Source organism: Gigantopelta aegis, chromosome 6 (assembly GCF_016097555.1).
Source record: "Gigantopelta aegis isolate Gae_Host chromosome 6, Gae_host_genome, whole genome shotgun sequence".
In the NCBI taxonomy this organism is placed as follows: Eukaryota; Metazoa; Mollusca; class Gastropoda; order Neomphalida; family Peltospiridae; genus Gigantopelta; species Gigantopelta aegis.
The window spans coordinates 1,413,996-1,432,144 of NC_054704.1; the positions used below are offsets into that span (position 1 = coordinate 1,413,996).

Consider the following 18,149-nt stretch of genomic DNA (forward strand, 5'->3'; position numbering starts at 1 on the left):
TAACACGGCCTTTAATATACCAGTCAGTACCAGTACATAACACAGCCGTTGATACACCAGTCGGTACCGGTACATAACGCGGCCTTTAATATACCAGTCAGTACCGGTACATAACACAGCCTTTGATATACCAGTCGGTACTGGTACATAACACAGCCTTTGAAATACCAGTCAGTACCGGTACATAACACAGCCTTTGATACACCAGTCAGTATCGGAACATAACACAGCCTTTAATATACCAGTCAGTACCAGTACATAACAGCCTTTAATATACCAGTCAGTACCAGTACATAACAGCCTTTAATATACCAGTCAGTACCAGTACACAACACAGCCTTTGATACACCAGTCAGTACCGGTACATAACACGGCCTTTAATATACCAGTCAGTACCAGTACATAACACAGCCGTTGATACACCAGTCGGTACCGGTACATAACGCGGCCTTTAATATACCAGTCAGTACCGGTACATAACACAGCCTTTGATATACCAGTCGGTACTGGTACATAACACAGCCTTTGAAATACCAGTCAGTACCGGTACATAACACAGCCTTTGATACACCAGTCAGTATCGGAACATAACACAGCCTTTAATATACCAGTCAGTACCAGTACATAACAGCCTTTAATATACCAGTCAGTACCAGTACATAACAGCCTTTAATATACCAGTCAGTACCAGTACATAACACAGCCTTTAATACACCAGTCAGTACCGGTACATAACACGGCCTTTAATACACCAGTCAGTACCGGTACATAACACAGCCATTGATACACCAGTCAGTACCGGTACATAACACGGCCTTTAATAGACCAGTCAGTACCGGTACATAACACAGCCGTTGATACACCAGTCGGTACCGGTACATAACACGGCCTTTAATATACCAGTCAGTACCGGTACATAACACAGCCGTTGATACACCAGTCGGTACCGGTACATAACGCGGCCTTTAATATACCAGTCAGTACCGGTACATAACACAGCCTTTGATACACCAGTCGGTACCGGTACATAACGCGGCCTTTCATATACCAGTCAGTACCGGTACATAACACAGCCTTTGATATACCAGTCGGTACTGGTACATAACACAGCCTTTGATATACCAGTCAGTACCGGTACATAACACAGCCTTTGATATACCAGTCAGTACCGGTACACAACACAGCCTTTAATATACCAGTCAGTACCGGTACATAACACAGCCTTTAATATACCAGTCAGTACCAGTACACAACACAGCCTTTGATATACCAGTCAGTACCAGTACACAACACAGCCTTTGATATACCAGTCATGAGGCACTGATTGAAAAAGGAAAAACCCAATGGGTCCACCAAAGAGGTTCGATCCTGTGACTTGAGTATTCTGCAGAGTAAACTCTGACCTGCACCAGCAGATGACCTACTGAAGGCAGCTAACACTACTAGGAACTGGGATTTTTGGCAAACCTTTTAAACAGCTAGTACTACATTCCCACTCTCCAGTTATGTATTGATAAAGACCAGATACTAATCACCAATGAGGATTGGGTTTTTTATTATTTTATGGAACCAACGGCAATGGTTTGGGTCTTTATATCTGTGTGAAATCTACACAAAAGATTCCCTGCTGTAATTTAAATGTTAGTTTTGTTGAAGCATGGACCCAATAAATTATATCTCTTGTGATGAATGGTTCCCCATGGACATCAACTGAAACTGGTGAATGTGTAAGATTACCCCCAAACAAATGAAATAATCATCCCCCTTTATGCTTATACTGAATTATCTCCCTTTATTTAATTTGTTACTTGTTTTGGTGTTGAAACATTCTGTAATCTGTCAGTACAGTTACCACAAATTAATCAACCACACACAATATTTTACATTTCCCAGAATGGAATTAATAAAACACAATTGAATAGGATTTAAAATTTATTGCACAAAATTTTTACACTAATAAACACTACAAATCCCAAGAGTTAGAACCACATTTATGAACTAATATTAAACACTCTTAGAAGTCTTAATTATTACCTTTCTATTCAGGAACAATTCTTGTAAATTAATAGTGTTTGTAAATTTTAAATTAACACAAATTGTAACAACTTATGTAAAGATTGCCAATAACAGATAACATTTTTAAAGCTTACAGTGCAGTATATACATCAATGTTCAGATAGGAAAAAAGGCAGTCCCTAACAGGATATTGTCCATTTGTTTACGAGACCGTTCCGAGTTTGTTGCTGCCGGTGTAAGAATATTAAAGGTTTTAACTACTAATATTATATATTAAATAAATTTTCTTCTTTTAGTCATCAAATAGGCTCTATCAGTCTGTAACATGTAACAATGGCAGTAGAAAACAGTTATGTAAATATGACATCCAAAATAGTGTGTTATTTATTTTTAACTCAAACTTTTCATTTGTATGAAAAATAAAAACATATAAATGATGTTCTCAATGCTGAATTGACACAATAGTATTCTTTATGGGGTGCAGGATATGAATCAAAAACTAAAACCGCCCATTCTATAGTTCACAAATCTTAGTTTTTCCGGTACTGGCATTTTATGAACTTCGACTCTCCTCTTTAAATCATTCAGATCAAAGACTTTTCAACACATCCATGGTATCACTTTACATATTCGTGTAATGAGAATAAACTGGTGATTCCTATAACACTAAAACTCATTCAATATAAACTGTCAATGCAATATTTGTGTTTGAAGATTGTGAATGCAATTGTGTGTGAATAAGGAATGTTTTATTTAATGACACACTCATCATATTTTAATTATGGTTATTAATAAGGTGACGTGTCGGACATATTGTTAAGGACCATACATAATGAGAGGAGAAACCCGCTATCACCATGCAATGGGCTACTCTTTCCGAACAGCAGAAAGAAATCTTTTATATACAGCATCCCACGGCCGTTACACCAGTTGTGGAGCACTGGCTGGAATGAGAAATAGCTCAATGGGTCCACTGATAGGGATCAATCCATGACCAGCCATGCATGAACTGATGAAAAATGGACATGATGTGAAAATACAGTGAGGTTTCTTATATTTCTTGCATACAAAGCAAAGTGAAGATGTCAGAATGATCCGAATGATCCGTCTCGGATGCTAGAACTAAACATTTCATTGCCTGTCCACAGAAGGCCTCTGAAGAATAATGACAAATGATACATCATTTCTTAAATCCTTTTCAGTAACGATATGCAAATAATTTTCTTTCTTGCTAACAAATCTATAACTGGTAGGATAAATATCTTAACAAAATGAAAATGTGTGACAGACAGTTGTAAAGTTTATTCACTCTCGTCTGAGCTTTCATGATGTCGATTCTTCTTCTTCCTGTGTTTGTGTTTGTGATGTTTCTTGTGTTTCCTGTGTGAATGTTTATGTGAACTGTCCGAGTCGCTGTCCGAATCCTCTGTATTGAAGTTGTCGCTGTCCTGGCCGTGTTTTGTCGTCTTCTCTGTCCATCTCTTGTCCGATTTCTTTCTCGACCTTACTGGCGAACGAGATCTCTCTCTACAAAACAAACGTGATCATAATTATTTTCAAAATATGTGACCTCATAACATTACATATACAGTAAAACTCCACTAATGTGTGACCTCATAACATTACATATACAGTAAAACTCCACTAATGTGTGACCTCATAACATTACATACACAGTAAAACTCCACTAATATGTGACCTCATAACATTACATACACAGTAAAACTCCACTAATATGTGACCTCATAACATTACATACACAGTAAAACTCCACTAATATGGAAATACAACATTAGTAATGATTGTTACCTGTCCATTGCCAAATGAGCAAATACCGTGCACCTGTTGAGAACTGTTAGATAGAATGATTTAAAGAGGAGAGTCCAAGTTCATAAAATGCCAGTTCCAGAAAAACTAAAATTTGTGAACTATAGAATGGGCCGTTTTAGTTTTGATTCGTATCCTGCACCCTTTAAGAATACTAGTGTGCAAATTGCTAATTTTTATACAAAGTGGCTACAACGTTTAGTCTTTGCCTAATACATTTTCCTTTAAATGAACCATTTTCAAAGAAATACTCTACATATCTCAAAAATGTCTAAAACAAAATTTGTTCCAGTGTGAGCCTAGGGTACATTTTGATTGTGTATTTAATCCTTTCATGGTGTCAACTACATGTATATCATCTCAAATGATCAAGTTACTTCACTGGTGATCACTGACATTCACAGTATTTTAGTACATCATGCATATTCTACATGACTTTCGATTGGTTAATGTTAAATGCCATGTGTGATTTCGTCTGGAATCATATTCTGGGGTTTTCCAAACTGATAAATCATGATATTGCATTATTTCCTGTAGAAAACAGGGAATCTCCTTAGGATTAATAATAAGTGCTATAAGTTTGATCAACATAATTGGGAAGATAACTGAAGTTGTGTTTCAAGTATGACATCATAGTGCAAAATACTTGACATTGCTAGACTGCATACTTCACGATTGCTTTTATATAATTTGTGTATTTATTTTTATTAAATTGAAGTTAAAAAATAATTGTGGCACTGTGATGAGACCAATATGTTTTATGCAGGGCAAAAATTAAATATTGATCTTGGCACATAGCATTTTGTTTGCTCAGTAAAACCATTGGTCTCATCGCATTGCCACAATTGTTTAATATTCAACTGCCACAATGAGCCAGTGTGAAGCCTATTGTAAAGTTATCACTGGTGGTTTCTGCTGTTATACTTCCTGCCATTAGTACTGGGAATTGGGTGGAATTTCATCACTGATCATTGGTATAATGGGTTGGCACCAACTGATCAACTTTCCATTTCACAATCGGTTAGAATTATATGGACTTCAAAAGGATATGAATTATAAGAACCATGCACCTGTTGTCATGTTCACCATTCAAATGGCTAATTTTACCTTTAATAACCATCGTTTTTCTTTAGGTACACATAAAAACAAACCCAAAGCTCATCATATTCACATCAATGATATAATCTAAACAGGAAAAACTATTACAGTTGACATCTTCACATACAAGTGATTATAGATTTTTGCTATCCATCATCGCATCAATAGTCAACCGAATCGATTTTCTATTATAATCGAGACATTGGAACATCACTACCTGCCATATAATACAGGTGTGGTCTCCCAAGTCACACGACACAATGTTATTGTTAATCATTTGTATGACAGGATAGCAGTGCTGCGGTCACATTTGTGGGGTCAAAACAGATTGAAACCAATCATTGGGTCCGACTTCTATGGTTGTAATCCATATAAGTGGGGTGGTCTTAATACCAGTGCAATTTTACTACAAAAAATTACTAAATATTCCAGTCCTTAAAATAAGGGTGGGGTGGTCATTATAATTGGGTAGTCATTACATGTAGGTAATTGTAATTAATATTAAATTTTGAAACAATGGGTCTCACACAGTAAAGTGTAACATGTATATCGTTTGTGAGGAGCAGGTGTGTTTCTAAACAGTAGGCAATATTTGGGGTGGTGTAAGAGTAAGATCAACAATTACTGGGGAGGAAGGGTGTGTTTAATTTTGACCAATAATTGTTGTGTATCTGAAACCTAATGTTGGAAATGTGTGTTCAGGCCTTGTGAATTCTACGTACAAAACAATAATAATGCTGATTGGTTTAAATACTTGGATGTCACCAACCTGTTTTTTGTTTTCTTCTTGCTGATATATTTATCTTTGTGTTTCTTCTTTTTCTTCACAACGTTACTTGTTTTTTTAGATTCATCTGTAAACAAAACAGAACATTAATACTACCACAGTGGAATAAGATGGGGAAAGTCACCCCAGCACACCGTTTAAGCAGTCGCTGTAACTTAGGTACAAAATATAAACTTTAAGGTCACTTCAATGACATCTAACCAGACCTTTGTTTTTGACGGGCGCAAGCGCTAACACGCCCGTCAACTCAATCTGATGGACGCGAAATAATGCGCCCCTAAATTGAACAAATCATGCTTGTATTATTTTTTAACTCTGCCATTTTAATTGTTTATTGAATCCAATCCACAATGCCACAAACCTTTCCATTCTGTTCACAATGAACTTCCTGAATACATTTTATAAATTAAACACGATTGGTTGGTTATCTTTACACTGAGCCAATCAGCTAAGAGTTCACTTATTATTAAGATCTCGTCGGTTTTGTTTTGTTTTGTTTAATTTCGTACAATGCAGGTAATGATCGCAAAATTTATTTTACACTGTCGTTTTGATCACATGCAAAAAATAATAGGTGCGTTGTCCAATAATTCTATGATGTGTATAATGTTTATACATGTTGATATCACAGTAAACGCATACACCAACAACAAATGAATTTAGTAAAGCAGGTTTTGTTTTTGTTAATAGCATAGCGACGTACTCCAGACATTTCTACTTTCTGTTTTACGATACTGCCACGTGATTTAAAGCCAAGAAGATTGACCTTGGTAGAGTCAGATTTCAAGTACATGTGATCGGGTGATGGGCACCTGAAACAAACACACCGATTTAATTTCAACTCAGTAATTCCAATTTACAGAGTGTAAAGCATGTATATTTTAAAATTAAATTTACATTAGGTTTGTTTGTTTGTTTGTTTGTTTGTTTTTGTTTTGTTTAATGGGTTGCTATGATTCGAGTGTATAATAAATGACATGTTAACTACAGTACACCGAAAATTAAAGCTAATCCTGTTTGTAAAAAAATATATTTATAAAAATTGTAGTAAGATATATTTGGGTAGAAAACAATAGATGTTGACATTTTCTCTGTTATTACGTTTTTGTTTTGTTTTGGGGCTTTTTTTTTTTTTTTTTTTTTAAATAAAGAATTTGCAGGTACATAACATGTATATTATGATACCATGATAAATGTGATAACCCTGTGCCATGTGGTTGTTACACTTTTACATTCAGTTCACAGGTTTGTGTCCATGGAGAAATCATATCATTCTGCGATGAAAACCAAAATTATTATACTTGTTTTAAATAAAACAGAATAAGCACAAACAAATCAGTTTCAATTCCTTATTCATAAATAGTCAACAGATTATCATGATTCAGAAAAAAAGAAAGAAAGAAAGGTTTTATTTAACGATGCACTCAGCACATTTTATTTACAGTTATATGGCGTCCGACATATGGTTAAGGACCACACAGATATTGAGAGAGGAAATCCGCTGTCGCCACTTCATGGGCTTCTCTTTTCGATTAGCAGCAAGGGATCTTTTATATGCACCATCCCACAGACAGGGTAGTACATACCACGGTCTTTGATATACCAGTCGTGGTGCACTGGCTGGAACGAGAAATAGTCCAATGGGCAATCATGATTCAGAATTGTAATGCAACATGATATGCATATAATACATAAGAAATCGATAAATAATGTGTTCATGGTGTTTCTTTTTCTTGTGTAAGACGGCAATGGCCCATTCCTTCATCTTTGAGAATAACCATCATATTAGTTAAATTAGGATATTTATTTTGAAAACACAAAACATTAACCCTTAAGATATTTAATTTAGAAATCAGTACTCCTCAAACTTAATCATGTTCATGGGTGCAATTCCTCTCGGTCTGTTGCCTCTAATTCTGATTATTTTGAGGGGTGCGATTCCCCCCTCTGCATTTTGAGCTGTGTGATTTTCACCATATCATTTGTCAACAAGATTGCTTATCCTGATGTTGCTAAGTCTGGTGATTTTTGTCCTACCTGTACAATACATGTACAAACTAAAAAGACGAAGTATCTAGGTGTTACTTTTTCGTTGGCTGCGGTATACATTTTTGCATTTAGCTCAAAATTGATTGTACAAATGTAGCTTCATTTCTCATAAATTACATGTCCTGCATCAGTAAAGCTTCATTTATAGTTCTATCTATGAATGTTCTCCTTAATGCACGTCAAAATTTGTTTTTCAATTTTATTATTTTAAAATTTTAATTAAATTTTTTGAGGTTCGATTTTTTAAAAATATTTTAGAAACATTTTTAATATGCATTGAGATGGATATCTACAGATGTACTATCAATGACACTGAATAAGTTTGGGGTATAGGCAAGACATTTAATTCTGAATTATTCTTGTTTGCAATTTACCATATGTTTTAGAATTAAAATATATTATATTTTGCCTTTTGCTGGTATTTTTATGATCATCTGATTTAATTGGAATTCAAAATATGAACCCCAGTCAGTATAGAAATTAGTCTTTGGACAGTTTCTTCTTTCTGTTTATCATTATCTGATAGGCCAAACTGTCAACAATGTATATTAATATAGACTGTTGATGGTTGACAATAGCAAAAATCTCATCAACACAACTGATTTGAATTCCTCCAACCCAAGTTTTATGATCAACATGTATCTTTACCAATTACATCCTTCACCAGACGAATGTTGGTTTATATATTCTAATTCATGTTTGGATACCCGTATCTGCCAAAGAATAAACTTAAGATTTTAGCAGAACATTCTATTTTAACAATTCTTTGACACAATATTTATTGTACGTGTACACCAGTTTGGGTTCACAAAATGGAACATTTGGTATAAATAACAATATTCCTTAAATTGGTAGATTATCAATAATTCACTGTTTGGTCAAAACATAGAAGCATAGAATTGATAATAGTATATATTTTTTATCTACATAAATCCACATTAAATATTCGAACATGCTCTCCCGAACTTCCACTTTTTCTGTTTCTGATTCTTAATGGTGAAGGGTAAACTATCGAAAATAAAAGTAATTTCTTCTAGGTACATGTCAGTTTTGCCAATTTCTTTATGTAGAGAGATTTAATACATTTTTAATCTATACTCAATTTAACCTGCCATCTTGAATGTCACGTCCTGGCTCAATGTCACGTCCTGGCTCAAAGTTTGAGGTGGTTATTTTAATCATTTAATACAACCAGTCATCATTATACCTTTTATTTATACTTGGAACATTGAGAAGGAGGATGATTAAAAAGGATTTTTATTTCTGAAAAATAGTTTTTAAATAAAACTAACTTTCATATGTCAAATCAGCCAGGACGTGACATTATATATTTTGAAAAATAATTTAATATACTAATTATGATATGAAAGAAGGTAAAGTAGTATTTTCATATGTAGTATATTTTAGATGTGATGTCCTGATAGCTAATTTTTAAATTTGACATAACAGTAATGAAATATTACCAAAAAACAAATGTCACGTCCTGGCTTACAAAAATTCTTTTTTCAAATAAAACCGTCATAAAAACCCATAAAACATAAGTAAATTGGCAATAAAAGTATTTTGTATGTGCTTAAGGGTGTTAACTTTAAGCTGTAATAAAAACTTAGTTTAACAGATCATTTTGAAATTTCCACACCCATGGACCAAATACCACGGAATGGCCCTTTCCCACAAACAAAAAAACACATACCACAGCCTGACCAGTTGTGGTGCACTAATTGGAATAAAAACAAAACCAATCAGTTGAATGAATCTACCGAGATGGTTCGATCCTGCGATGCAAGCATCTCAAGCGAGCACTCAACCGACTGAGCTAAATCTCACCCCAATCATCACAAAGGAAGAAAACTGAAAACAGGTGATTCTGTCCCCCTAAAAGCCCTAGGAAGTGTGGCGATACCTTGTCGAAGTTGAACCAGTGGTGACACGAAGTTCTCGTCACTCGAGTCTGAGCTTGTACTGCTGACATCAAGCATCACGTCTTTGTTAGGGTCAGCTTTGATGAAATTACGGCACTGGTACGTCAGGTGGCCAGCTGCATGGAACATTAACAAATAAAACATTTTATCAATCCGTCATTAAAATTACATGGGTTTGGTGTAACCAAACCATGACAATATGATTCGTATTAGAGAAGAAATTCAGTCAGGCTACAAGCAATATTTGGTGAAGGAAGGAAGCAAGGTTTTATTTATCGACATGCTCAACCCATTTTAATTACGGTTATGTGGCGTCAGATATTTTGATATGGATGCCATCATAAAAAAGAAAGTTTGGATATGAAATATTTTGGTATCATCCTTAACTGTACCATGGATTTTATCTGTTTGCAATCTTATATATGCATGATATGTATTTATTTATAACTGCATGCTCAATTTGCTTTGACAAAATTGTGAAAACTACTAACAATAACATCACTGGTGCCTAACAACAATAAGGTAACAACTGATGAGTAATAATGAGTGTGATGTACTCTAATTAATTGTATTACAACACACAACAATTTCACTTTGATTATTTCAAATTACATCCAAAGGCAAGTGGTATTTAAGTGACATCCAAATGAAAAGTGACATTTTATTACCATTTTTACTGTTCTAACATGAACGTAAATCTTGTTATATTTCTTACCATATCCACATCTCTGACAGGCAGCTCTTACACCATCGTTAGCTTTGTTGGTGAACTTCTTAATCAAACCTGGACAACAGAACACAAAAACAAGTTAATCAAATTCACATGAACAAATTTGCCATGTTAATTTTTGGTGGGTTTTCCAATAATTACATTTTCTTTGCGTCTATACACTTTACGGCAATCTGATTGGTCCAGAGGTGCTCTTTTTTTTCGTTCATATCTCGATGAACCCCAAAAAATTAAGCCACGCAAACTACCCCCCCCCCCCCCCCCCCCCCAACTCGCACTACTTTAGTGCAACAAGCCGGATTATTCTGGCAATCATATTTAGATATTTTGAAGAAAACACATGTGAAAGCTACAAAAAATGTATACGATAAATTAATGGAAAATGCTATAGCAGAGTAGACATATGGATCTATACGCATTGATTAAAAAAAACACACAACAAAAAAAAACCTCTTCGCTAATCATGACAGGAGACTCTGTCGTTGGCCAAAGAAATCATGTAGGAAATTTCACGCCTGTAACTTACTTGTAAGCGATGTTCAACAGCTGTTGGTGAAAATTAAACGGTTCCACCGACAGCATAAATGTTAGACACGTTCCCTTCATTCACTTTCATAAAATATAAACTAAACACGAATAGGACAATTCCTTCCAATATAGGCCTAACTAAATGATCCGTAAAAATGCACAGCAGCTAGAGGAAATGACATCATTTACAAAAAATCACCTGATTCAAATAATAGTGAATGAACATTCGCATTCTTACGCGACATAAGTATCAATGAAGTTTACATGAACAATACTACAGGCATATTTAAAGTTAAACAAAATAAATTCAGTTATGTATTGTTAAAGTATGCATATAAATTTAATTATAAGATTTGACCGCAATTATTTTTTGGTTCATGCAAGTATGAACTGAAAAAACGATGTGCACACTTTTGTATGACCCGTTACGCGGGATTATACAGTGTGCAAATAGTTTTTTCGGTTCATACTTGCATGAACCAAAAAATAATTGCGGTCAATTCTTAATTAAATTAAAAAAATATATTTAAACAAAAAGTATTGATACTAATAATTTTTAACCGTACCGGTATCTATGATTATTGTTTACAATTTATACTGTAATTAAGCTAAATGCACTTATTCTTAATTTTCAAAATTGGTATAAAAAAAACTGAACCTGAAAACAAAACTAAATTTGAAGATGCAATGCTAGCTCAAGTTTAATTTAAACAATATTTATTGCCTTCAAAATACCAGATCAATATGATTTGTGACTGACCAACAAGTACAACTCTTAGTGTAAAGATGAAACATGTACTACAAGTTGTATTACCATACAAGCCCAGGCAGGATTTTTCTCATTTCCACACATTTAACATACATGTACTGTGATAATGCATGATTACTTCCATCATTTAACACGTGTTGCTTTTATCCGATGAACTCATCTCCAATGGCAGTCGACCTCATAATAATTACCATTGCATGAATGAATGTTTAACGACACCCCAGCACGAAAAATACATCAGCTATTGGGAGTCAAACTATGGTAAATGCAAACAGAAAGTGATGATCAACATCAATATAAAAAGTCAACAGGTAAATAAAAACACAGTGTAAAGGACTGTGTGAAAATACAAATATCACCGATATATATAATTAAAATTGAGAATAAAATTCAGTATCACGTAAAAATTGAAAGGATTCCATCACAGTTCGCGGTCCAAATATATCTTTTCGAATTTCTTTCAGATGGGTACACTCCACCAAAATGTGGCGTAGTCAGAGTACACTGACAGTGCTCACACTGAGGTGGAGGATCCTTCTTCAAAATAAATGAATGGGTCAAATAGGTATGACTGATGCAGGCACGACACAAGACTACCTCATCCTTCCTGCACTGTCTATAAGAGGACTGCCACTCTCCCAAGACCGGCTTGATAGCATGAAGCTTATTCGCAACCGCACCGTCCCAATCACGTTGCCAAGTTGAAAAGATAAATTGGTTGATACAATATTTAAAATCAGTATAAGGTACACCAACCCCGGCACCATTGCATGAAGAATTTAATTTGGAACCAGGCGTCAAATGCGAATATTTATATATTTCCAAAGTTAGTATTAATTTTTTATTATGGAATACTCTTCAAAAGATGTGAAAGCCTCCGAAGTATGCGACATAATTAATATGAAATCAATGTGCTCTAGTGGAAACTTAAAAAAACTATTAATATGACATCCTTATGTTTGCTTTTATGACATTGTTAGATTAAGTCATATCCTTTCACCCTTCTTGGAGAATATTTCATAAAAAGGCAAAATGGCAACCGGCACAAAACTTACATGCTTTTTGCCCTAAATATACGATCTCAGGTGACATAGTTATCATCTAGTATATGGAATCTATGTCACTGTGGGGGTTTTCAAGATTTCTGTGTCGATAAAATGTGGGTAAAATCTAACGAAAAATAAAGGTAGAAGAGCAATTTATTGTAGCTGTTAACGGTCCAGGCTCGAGGTTGCCAGACTCTTCTTTCAAATTCAATTGTGAAGGACACCCCACCCCATCAAACGTTTTCTTTTTTAAACTATTAAATTTTATAAAATCATACATACACATGTATATACATAGTGTGGGTTGCCCCCCCCCCCCCCCCCCTCCAATATACAATTCTGCCTACGCCAGTGGGGGGGTACCAAGCCTAGAACCATAAAAAATATGGGCCCAGTATTTTATAATTAAATACAAACTTTTTTTGTGTGTGTGTATACACACACACACACATACATACACAGTAAACTCTGTCAAAACAGGCATTCTGTGTAAACCGGCATTGTGTGTAAACCGGCATTCTGTGTAAACCGGCATTGTGTGTAAACCAGCACAATTTTAATGTCCTGATCAGCTACTGTTAATTTATTATGCCTTCTATTCCATACTTTGGATGCAAATTCAAGAACGGTTCAGGTAGTAATTAGTTCTATCTACACCGGTGCGTGATCTTACCTCTACTGTCTACCGGTATGCGATCATACCTCTACTGTCTGCCAGTGGTCACCTTTTAAACGACGGCTGTTCCCCAGTAATTAGGACACCACAGAAAGTATTATGAAATAATCGTGCCTCTTTGAAGGCTTAATAAACAATGAACAATACCGGTAGTAACAGGTGTAGGTAGCAAGATAAATCAGATTATTATTTGTATGTGTTCATACCTGCATTGCATCAAACCGATTTGTCTAAAATAATAAATCAATAGTTAATCAATATAAACTTATTGTCTTAAGTGGACACATGTCAGCCCTGATATTTTGATCATACATTCGAGTGATAAGGCACAGACAAGTTTTTAAATGCTCTCTCTGTTTTACACAGAAATAAACTATTTTTCTTAGGGAAACTGTAGACATGTAGTTGAATTGAACAAACGAAAGATTTCAACCAAATTTTAGGATCTTTTTTGTGTTCAAAATTTTGTTTCTTCAATTTTACTGTAAATTTGTGAATAAAAGCTACATATTTAATCATCCAGGTGAACTGTATACCATACCATGAGAAGCATTTCGAAAAAGTCTGCAATGGTAGGGCACACTTCCGCCAGTAATATTTATTTACAACCAGGATTTATATGCAAATATATGACGTGTAGAACATGGACATATGAGGTAAAATCCAACAAAAGTATATTTACCTTGATGTATGTAGGTATATTATTTTATTTCTGCACTATCATAAGTACTGTGATACTGTGAGACCGCAGTATACAACCGTGTCCGGTGATTCGGTGCACTTGGTATTTTGCTTAAGTCTGCTTAGGAAGTTGTCATGTTGTTGGTGTTTTAACGAATTAAAGTTTGATTCCTTTTTCAATGTTTAATCAAGTACCAACATATTTTGTGTTAAAGGAATGCTAAAGCAAGGCTTTTGGACTGGTATGCATATTCAACGATACATAATGCACATTCAACGATACATAATGCACATTATTGCTTAACATCAACAAGTATAATCGTATCTAGTTAGTGTTCAAGATTAAAAATTTTGGCCAGTATCCCAGTTGGATACTAACATTTCAAAATCTGGTATTCCACCTGAGAATTTAGTATTATATGGTATCCCGGTGGGATACTGGGTTCTTGATGTCTGGTATCCAAAATTAAATTTTGGTATCCCCGGAATATCGGGATACCGTTAATCTCGAACACTGTTTAGTTAATTAATAAAACGGTTAAATGTGACGGCTATTATATATAATGGGCGCAGCCATTTTGTACCATCCCAGTGAATATGCCCTCTGGCGAGCTGGTGGTTACGTAATACCTAACGTGTCACGTCAGGAATTAGTCTTCGAACTGAAGAAACAAAACATACCTGATTTTTGCGGATGCATCGCAATGTTCTGTAATAATATCCATCCCAGTAACATAGCATCGTGTATATGTGGTTTATTTTTCAATACAAAATAAACCACCATTGTCAAAGTGTTGAAATAACTGTATTATGTTTTGTATATAAATTAACCCACATACTTAAATAATAGTCGGAATGACCAATTACGCAGTCCCAAAGAAAACAAAATTATCACTTGGGTATCGTGAGTGGTTGTTTTTGCTCGAACGTATCCTACCAATAGGCTAATAATATGTATTTTTTCTTTAGATATTTTTAAAGAAAAAAATAATATAACTCCATTTCTTTATATTGATACAAATTGAAATATATTTAGTTAAATAGTTTATTATACTACCAAGTCATTTGTGTTGTTTTACAAGTCAGGTTGATGAAAGCAAAGCACCATGTCATAAATTAGAGCGTTGTTTACACTGTGCATAATAGAGAAGTTAGACGGAGCTGGCGTCACTTCGCCCTAAGCTATACCACCGGACATCACAAAAACCAAACAAAATGGCTGCCCCCAGTTAGCAGGAATAATCATGTTTTTTTTATTAACTCTAAAATTACGCGTTTTTCATTTGTTAAAGAGTCAGTATGTGTTGGTGGTCCGGGTATACATCTTTCCAACACATATGGCTCTTGTTGGAGTTTAGTCTACCTTTAAGGGTAGTGGTTTTTTAGAATTATCAATAATTATATCATAATTTCAAAATAAATCATTCACCTGCTTAAATTGTGTACATATAAATGCGAAGTAGGTCAGCATTATTGATATTAAGAATGTTAAAACCAGTCTAAAAACACCTTTCCCGCCTTTTTAAAATTATAGTATAAACAGTATAATTATTTTTGTTTCGATTATTTTTATTTAAACTGAAATGGAAAACACAGACAAATGTAAACAAAACAAAGTTTTACACCTTAACTGACAGTCATTCCAGTTCACAGCTGTCACCTTGTTACAACAACAAAAATAAAACAATATAATAATAATAATAAAAGCGAAATAAGATCCACATGTGTGCACAATCTACCCATGGAAAAAAAATCCATGTTGGCATCTTAGCCATACATGACAATGAACATGTATGCTTCTGCAGTATTATGCCACTCAAGAAAACGATTCCGAAACTGATCGCGAAATGGGTCATGTGTGATCGTTCATTTTCATAGTAATATTTTTAACAAAACAAAAAAGTACTAAAATAATCCTGGGACAATAATGTAGCATTTATAGGCTACAAAGTGAGGTCATGGGTGGTTTATAAATAGCGGGATCACCGATCCACATCTACTGAGCCGAATCACCGGACAAGCAAATTGTTTTGGATACATGGGGATGTCTACATTTATGGACAATTTTAAAATGTTTCTTTACTACAGACATAAAACAATTTGTAGTATATCTCAGATTATATTATATGCACTGCTTCATTGGTGAGAGACACATTTTAGTGAGTATTTCAGTGTTCACATAGAAAATGAGTCTTTGAATGCTTAGGTGCGCCGATACACCGGACACCACTGTACTTGTTCATGCGTACACATACCCAAGTACATAATAAATATACCCGATTTCAGTGATTCTCGCCCACCGCCCACAGTACGGCAGCCAAACTTGCAAGTAACAATGTGATGTAGAATAAGTGGCTTTAAGATAGGATAAATGACTTTTACAAATCAATCGGCTAAGAAATAAATAATTTGCATGGGGGAAAAAAAGGCATTTTCTGTCACCCTGTGGGACGGACTATAAATGTGCAGGGCTTCTGTCAGTGGGTAAAACGGGTATGGCGCCATACCCAAATTTTATTATTTTCAAGTTAACTTTTTCACAAAATTAATTACTCTTATTATTACTGTATGATTTTCTTAACCCTAACCGTAAACTTAACTCATTTTCATTCTGGGGGATGCCTCCCATACCCCCTGTTGACTGTGGTTGCATTGAATTCCATAGCACCATACCCAAAAATGTATATTCTAATGTCGACGAGTCACTTTTTGCACCCTTGTTTTGGGTTCGTACACAATAAATATAGCATATCTTACCGTAATTTCACTTGAAATCCATATTTCGTAAAAGGTACAATTTTTTAATCTCAAGATTTTCTTCAAACATATTCAGATGCATTAGTAATGTTCAAACCGAAAAAATTCAATTGCAAGTTTGCACTGGAATTGTTCCAGTATTCTTAAAATGGAAACGTGTATGGTTATTGTAAGGCGATTCAAAGTGACGTCATTCAAATTCAAAATTAGCCATATTACTAACCTTGACCCCTGTCAAATTTCTATAACAAGCGGGTAACGTTGTTTACAGGTTGGTATTTTGTTATTTTTCATAATTTTGGACAAAATATTAATTTTAAGTTTCAAAAGATGAAAGAAATAACAAGCACCTTTTGTCAAATATATCATATAAAAAATATTACCGTTGGATATGTTTTATTTACTGTGTACGAACGTAACGAAGCCAAAACAAGGGTCCAAAAAGTGACTGTCGTCGGTCGACCTTAGCAGAAACACCTATGTGGGAGAGTAATTTATCGTAGTTGTTAACAATTTGGTTCGGACTTTAGAGATCAGTAAAACATCTGTCGGTATAATTAGTTTTGAATGTATACACTGATTGACTGAAGTATTGTGACACAGGTTTCCTACCTTGAATATCACTGTGCATTTCTTAACTCAGGTAGTCTCAACTTTCAGACACTGCTTCCTTTTTCTGTCGGAAGTCAAGGAATATGAATTTTAACCAATCACAAATTAGAAATAAATCCATCTCTATGTGCGGGATGACGTTGTTGACATTATGGCCGACTAGATCCGTCTTGTCTAATTAAACTCATAATTGTAGCTTGTATTGAATGTAAACCATGCCTCCGAAGAAGCCTGCACCAGCCAAAGCAAAACCTGCAGTAGGAAGAGGAGCTGGCCCAAAGAAAGCCACTCCTGTCGCAGCTGGTATTTTCAGTTTTTATAGGTTTCTTATTTTTAACAAAGATATATATGGCACTGTCATACGTTTTCGAACTTCGTATGTTTTCGAATACACATATTTTTCATCACATGCATAATGGAGGAATGATTTCAACAAACAGCAGAATTTAAGTGAAATAAATTATAAAAGATGTAAACAAAAATCTTTCAAAATATAGAAAAATAATATTAAGAATATGAGTACGATGTGACCTGGTACCAGTCAGTCTATTAATGGGAAAGCGGAGAGTCGAAGCAAGTGAGTACGGTTAGGGTAAATATCCAAATAGAAGTTTAGGTTTGCACTATTTTCAATTTTCTTTAATATTAATG

General features: G+C 34.7%; 2 protein-coding genes across 2 annotated transcripts in view; one reads left to right on the top strand and one right to left on the bottom strand.

Moving 5' to 3' along the window:
• Positions 1-1,919: 1,919 nt before the first annotated feature.
• Positions 1,920-17,588, bottom strand: LOC121375100 (protein SREK1IP1-like). The gene is made up of 5 exons (XM_041502338.1): positions 17,499-17,588; positions 10,415-10,483; positions 9,681-9,815; positions 5,711-5,795; positions 1,920-3,543 (listed from the first exon to the last, which is right to left on the bottom strand). The coding sequence occupies exons 1-5, from the start codon at positions 17,515-17,517 to the stop codon at positions 3,318-3,320; spliced, it is 534 nt and encodes a 177-aa protein (XP_041358272.1). The 5' UTR covers positions 17,518-17,588; the 3' UTR covers positions 1,920-3,317.
• A 78-nt stretch (positions 17,589-17,666) lies between these two features.
• The window catches only part of LOC121376460 (IQ motif and ankyrin repeat domain-containing protein 1-like), a 39,115-nt gene continuing 38,632 nt past the window's right edge, over positions 17,667-18,149 (top strand). Inside the window, exon 1 of the mRNA XM_041504334.1 lies at positions 17,667-17,801. Coding sequence (XP_041360268.1) covers positions 17,714-17,801 — 88 coding nt within the window. The 5' untranslated portion in view covers positions 17,667-17,713. The remainder of the gene's footprint in view (positions 17,802-18,149) is intronic.

Bases quoted from the DNA above. Each gene is read 5' to 3' on its own strand.
- LOC121375100 (XM_041502338.1), bottom strand. The intron at 9,816-10,414 runs GTAAGAAATATA...TGTTCCATGCAG, and splicing joins CTGTCAGAGATGTGGATATG to CTGGCCACCTGACGTACCAG. The intron at 5,796-9,680 runs GTATCGCCACAC...TTTTGTTTACAG, and splicing joins ACTGGTTCAACTTCGACAAG to ATGAATCTAAAAAAACAAGT.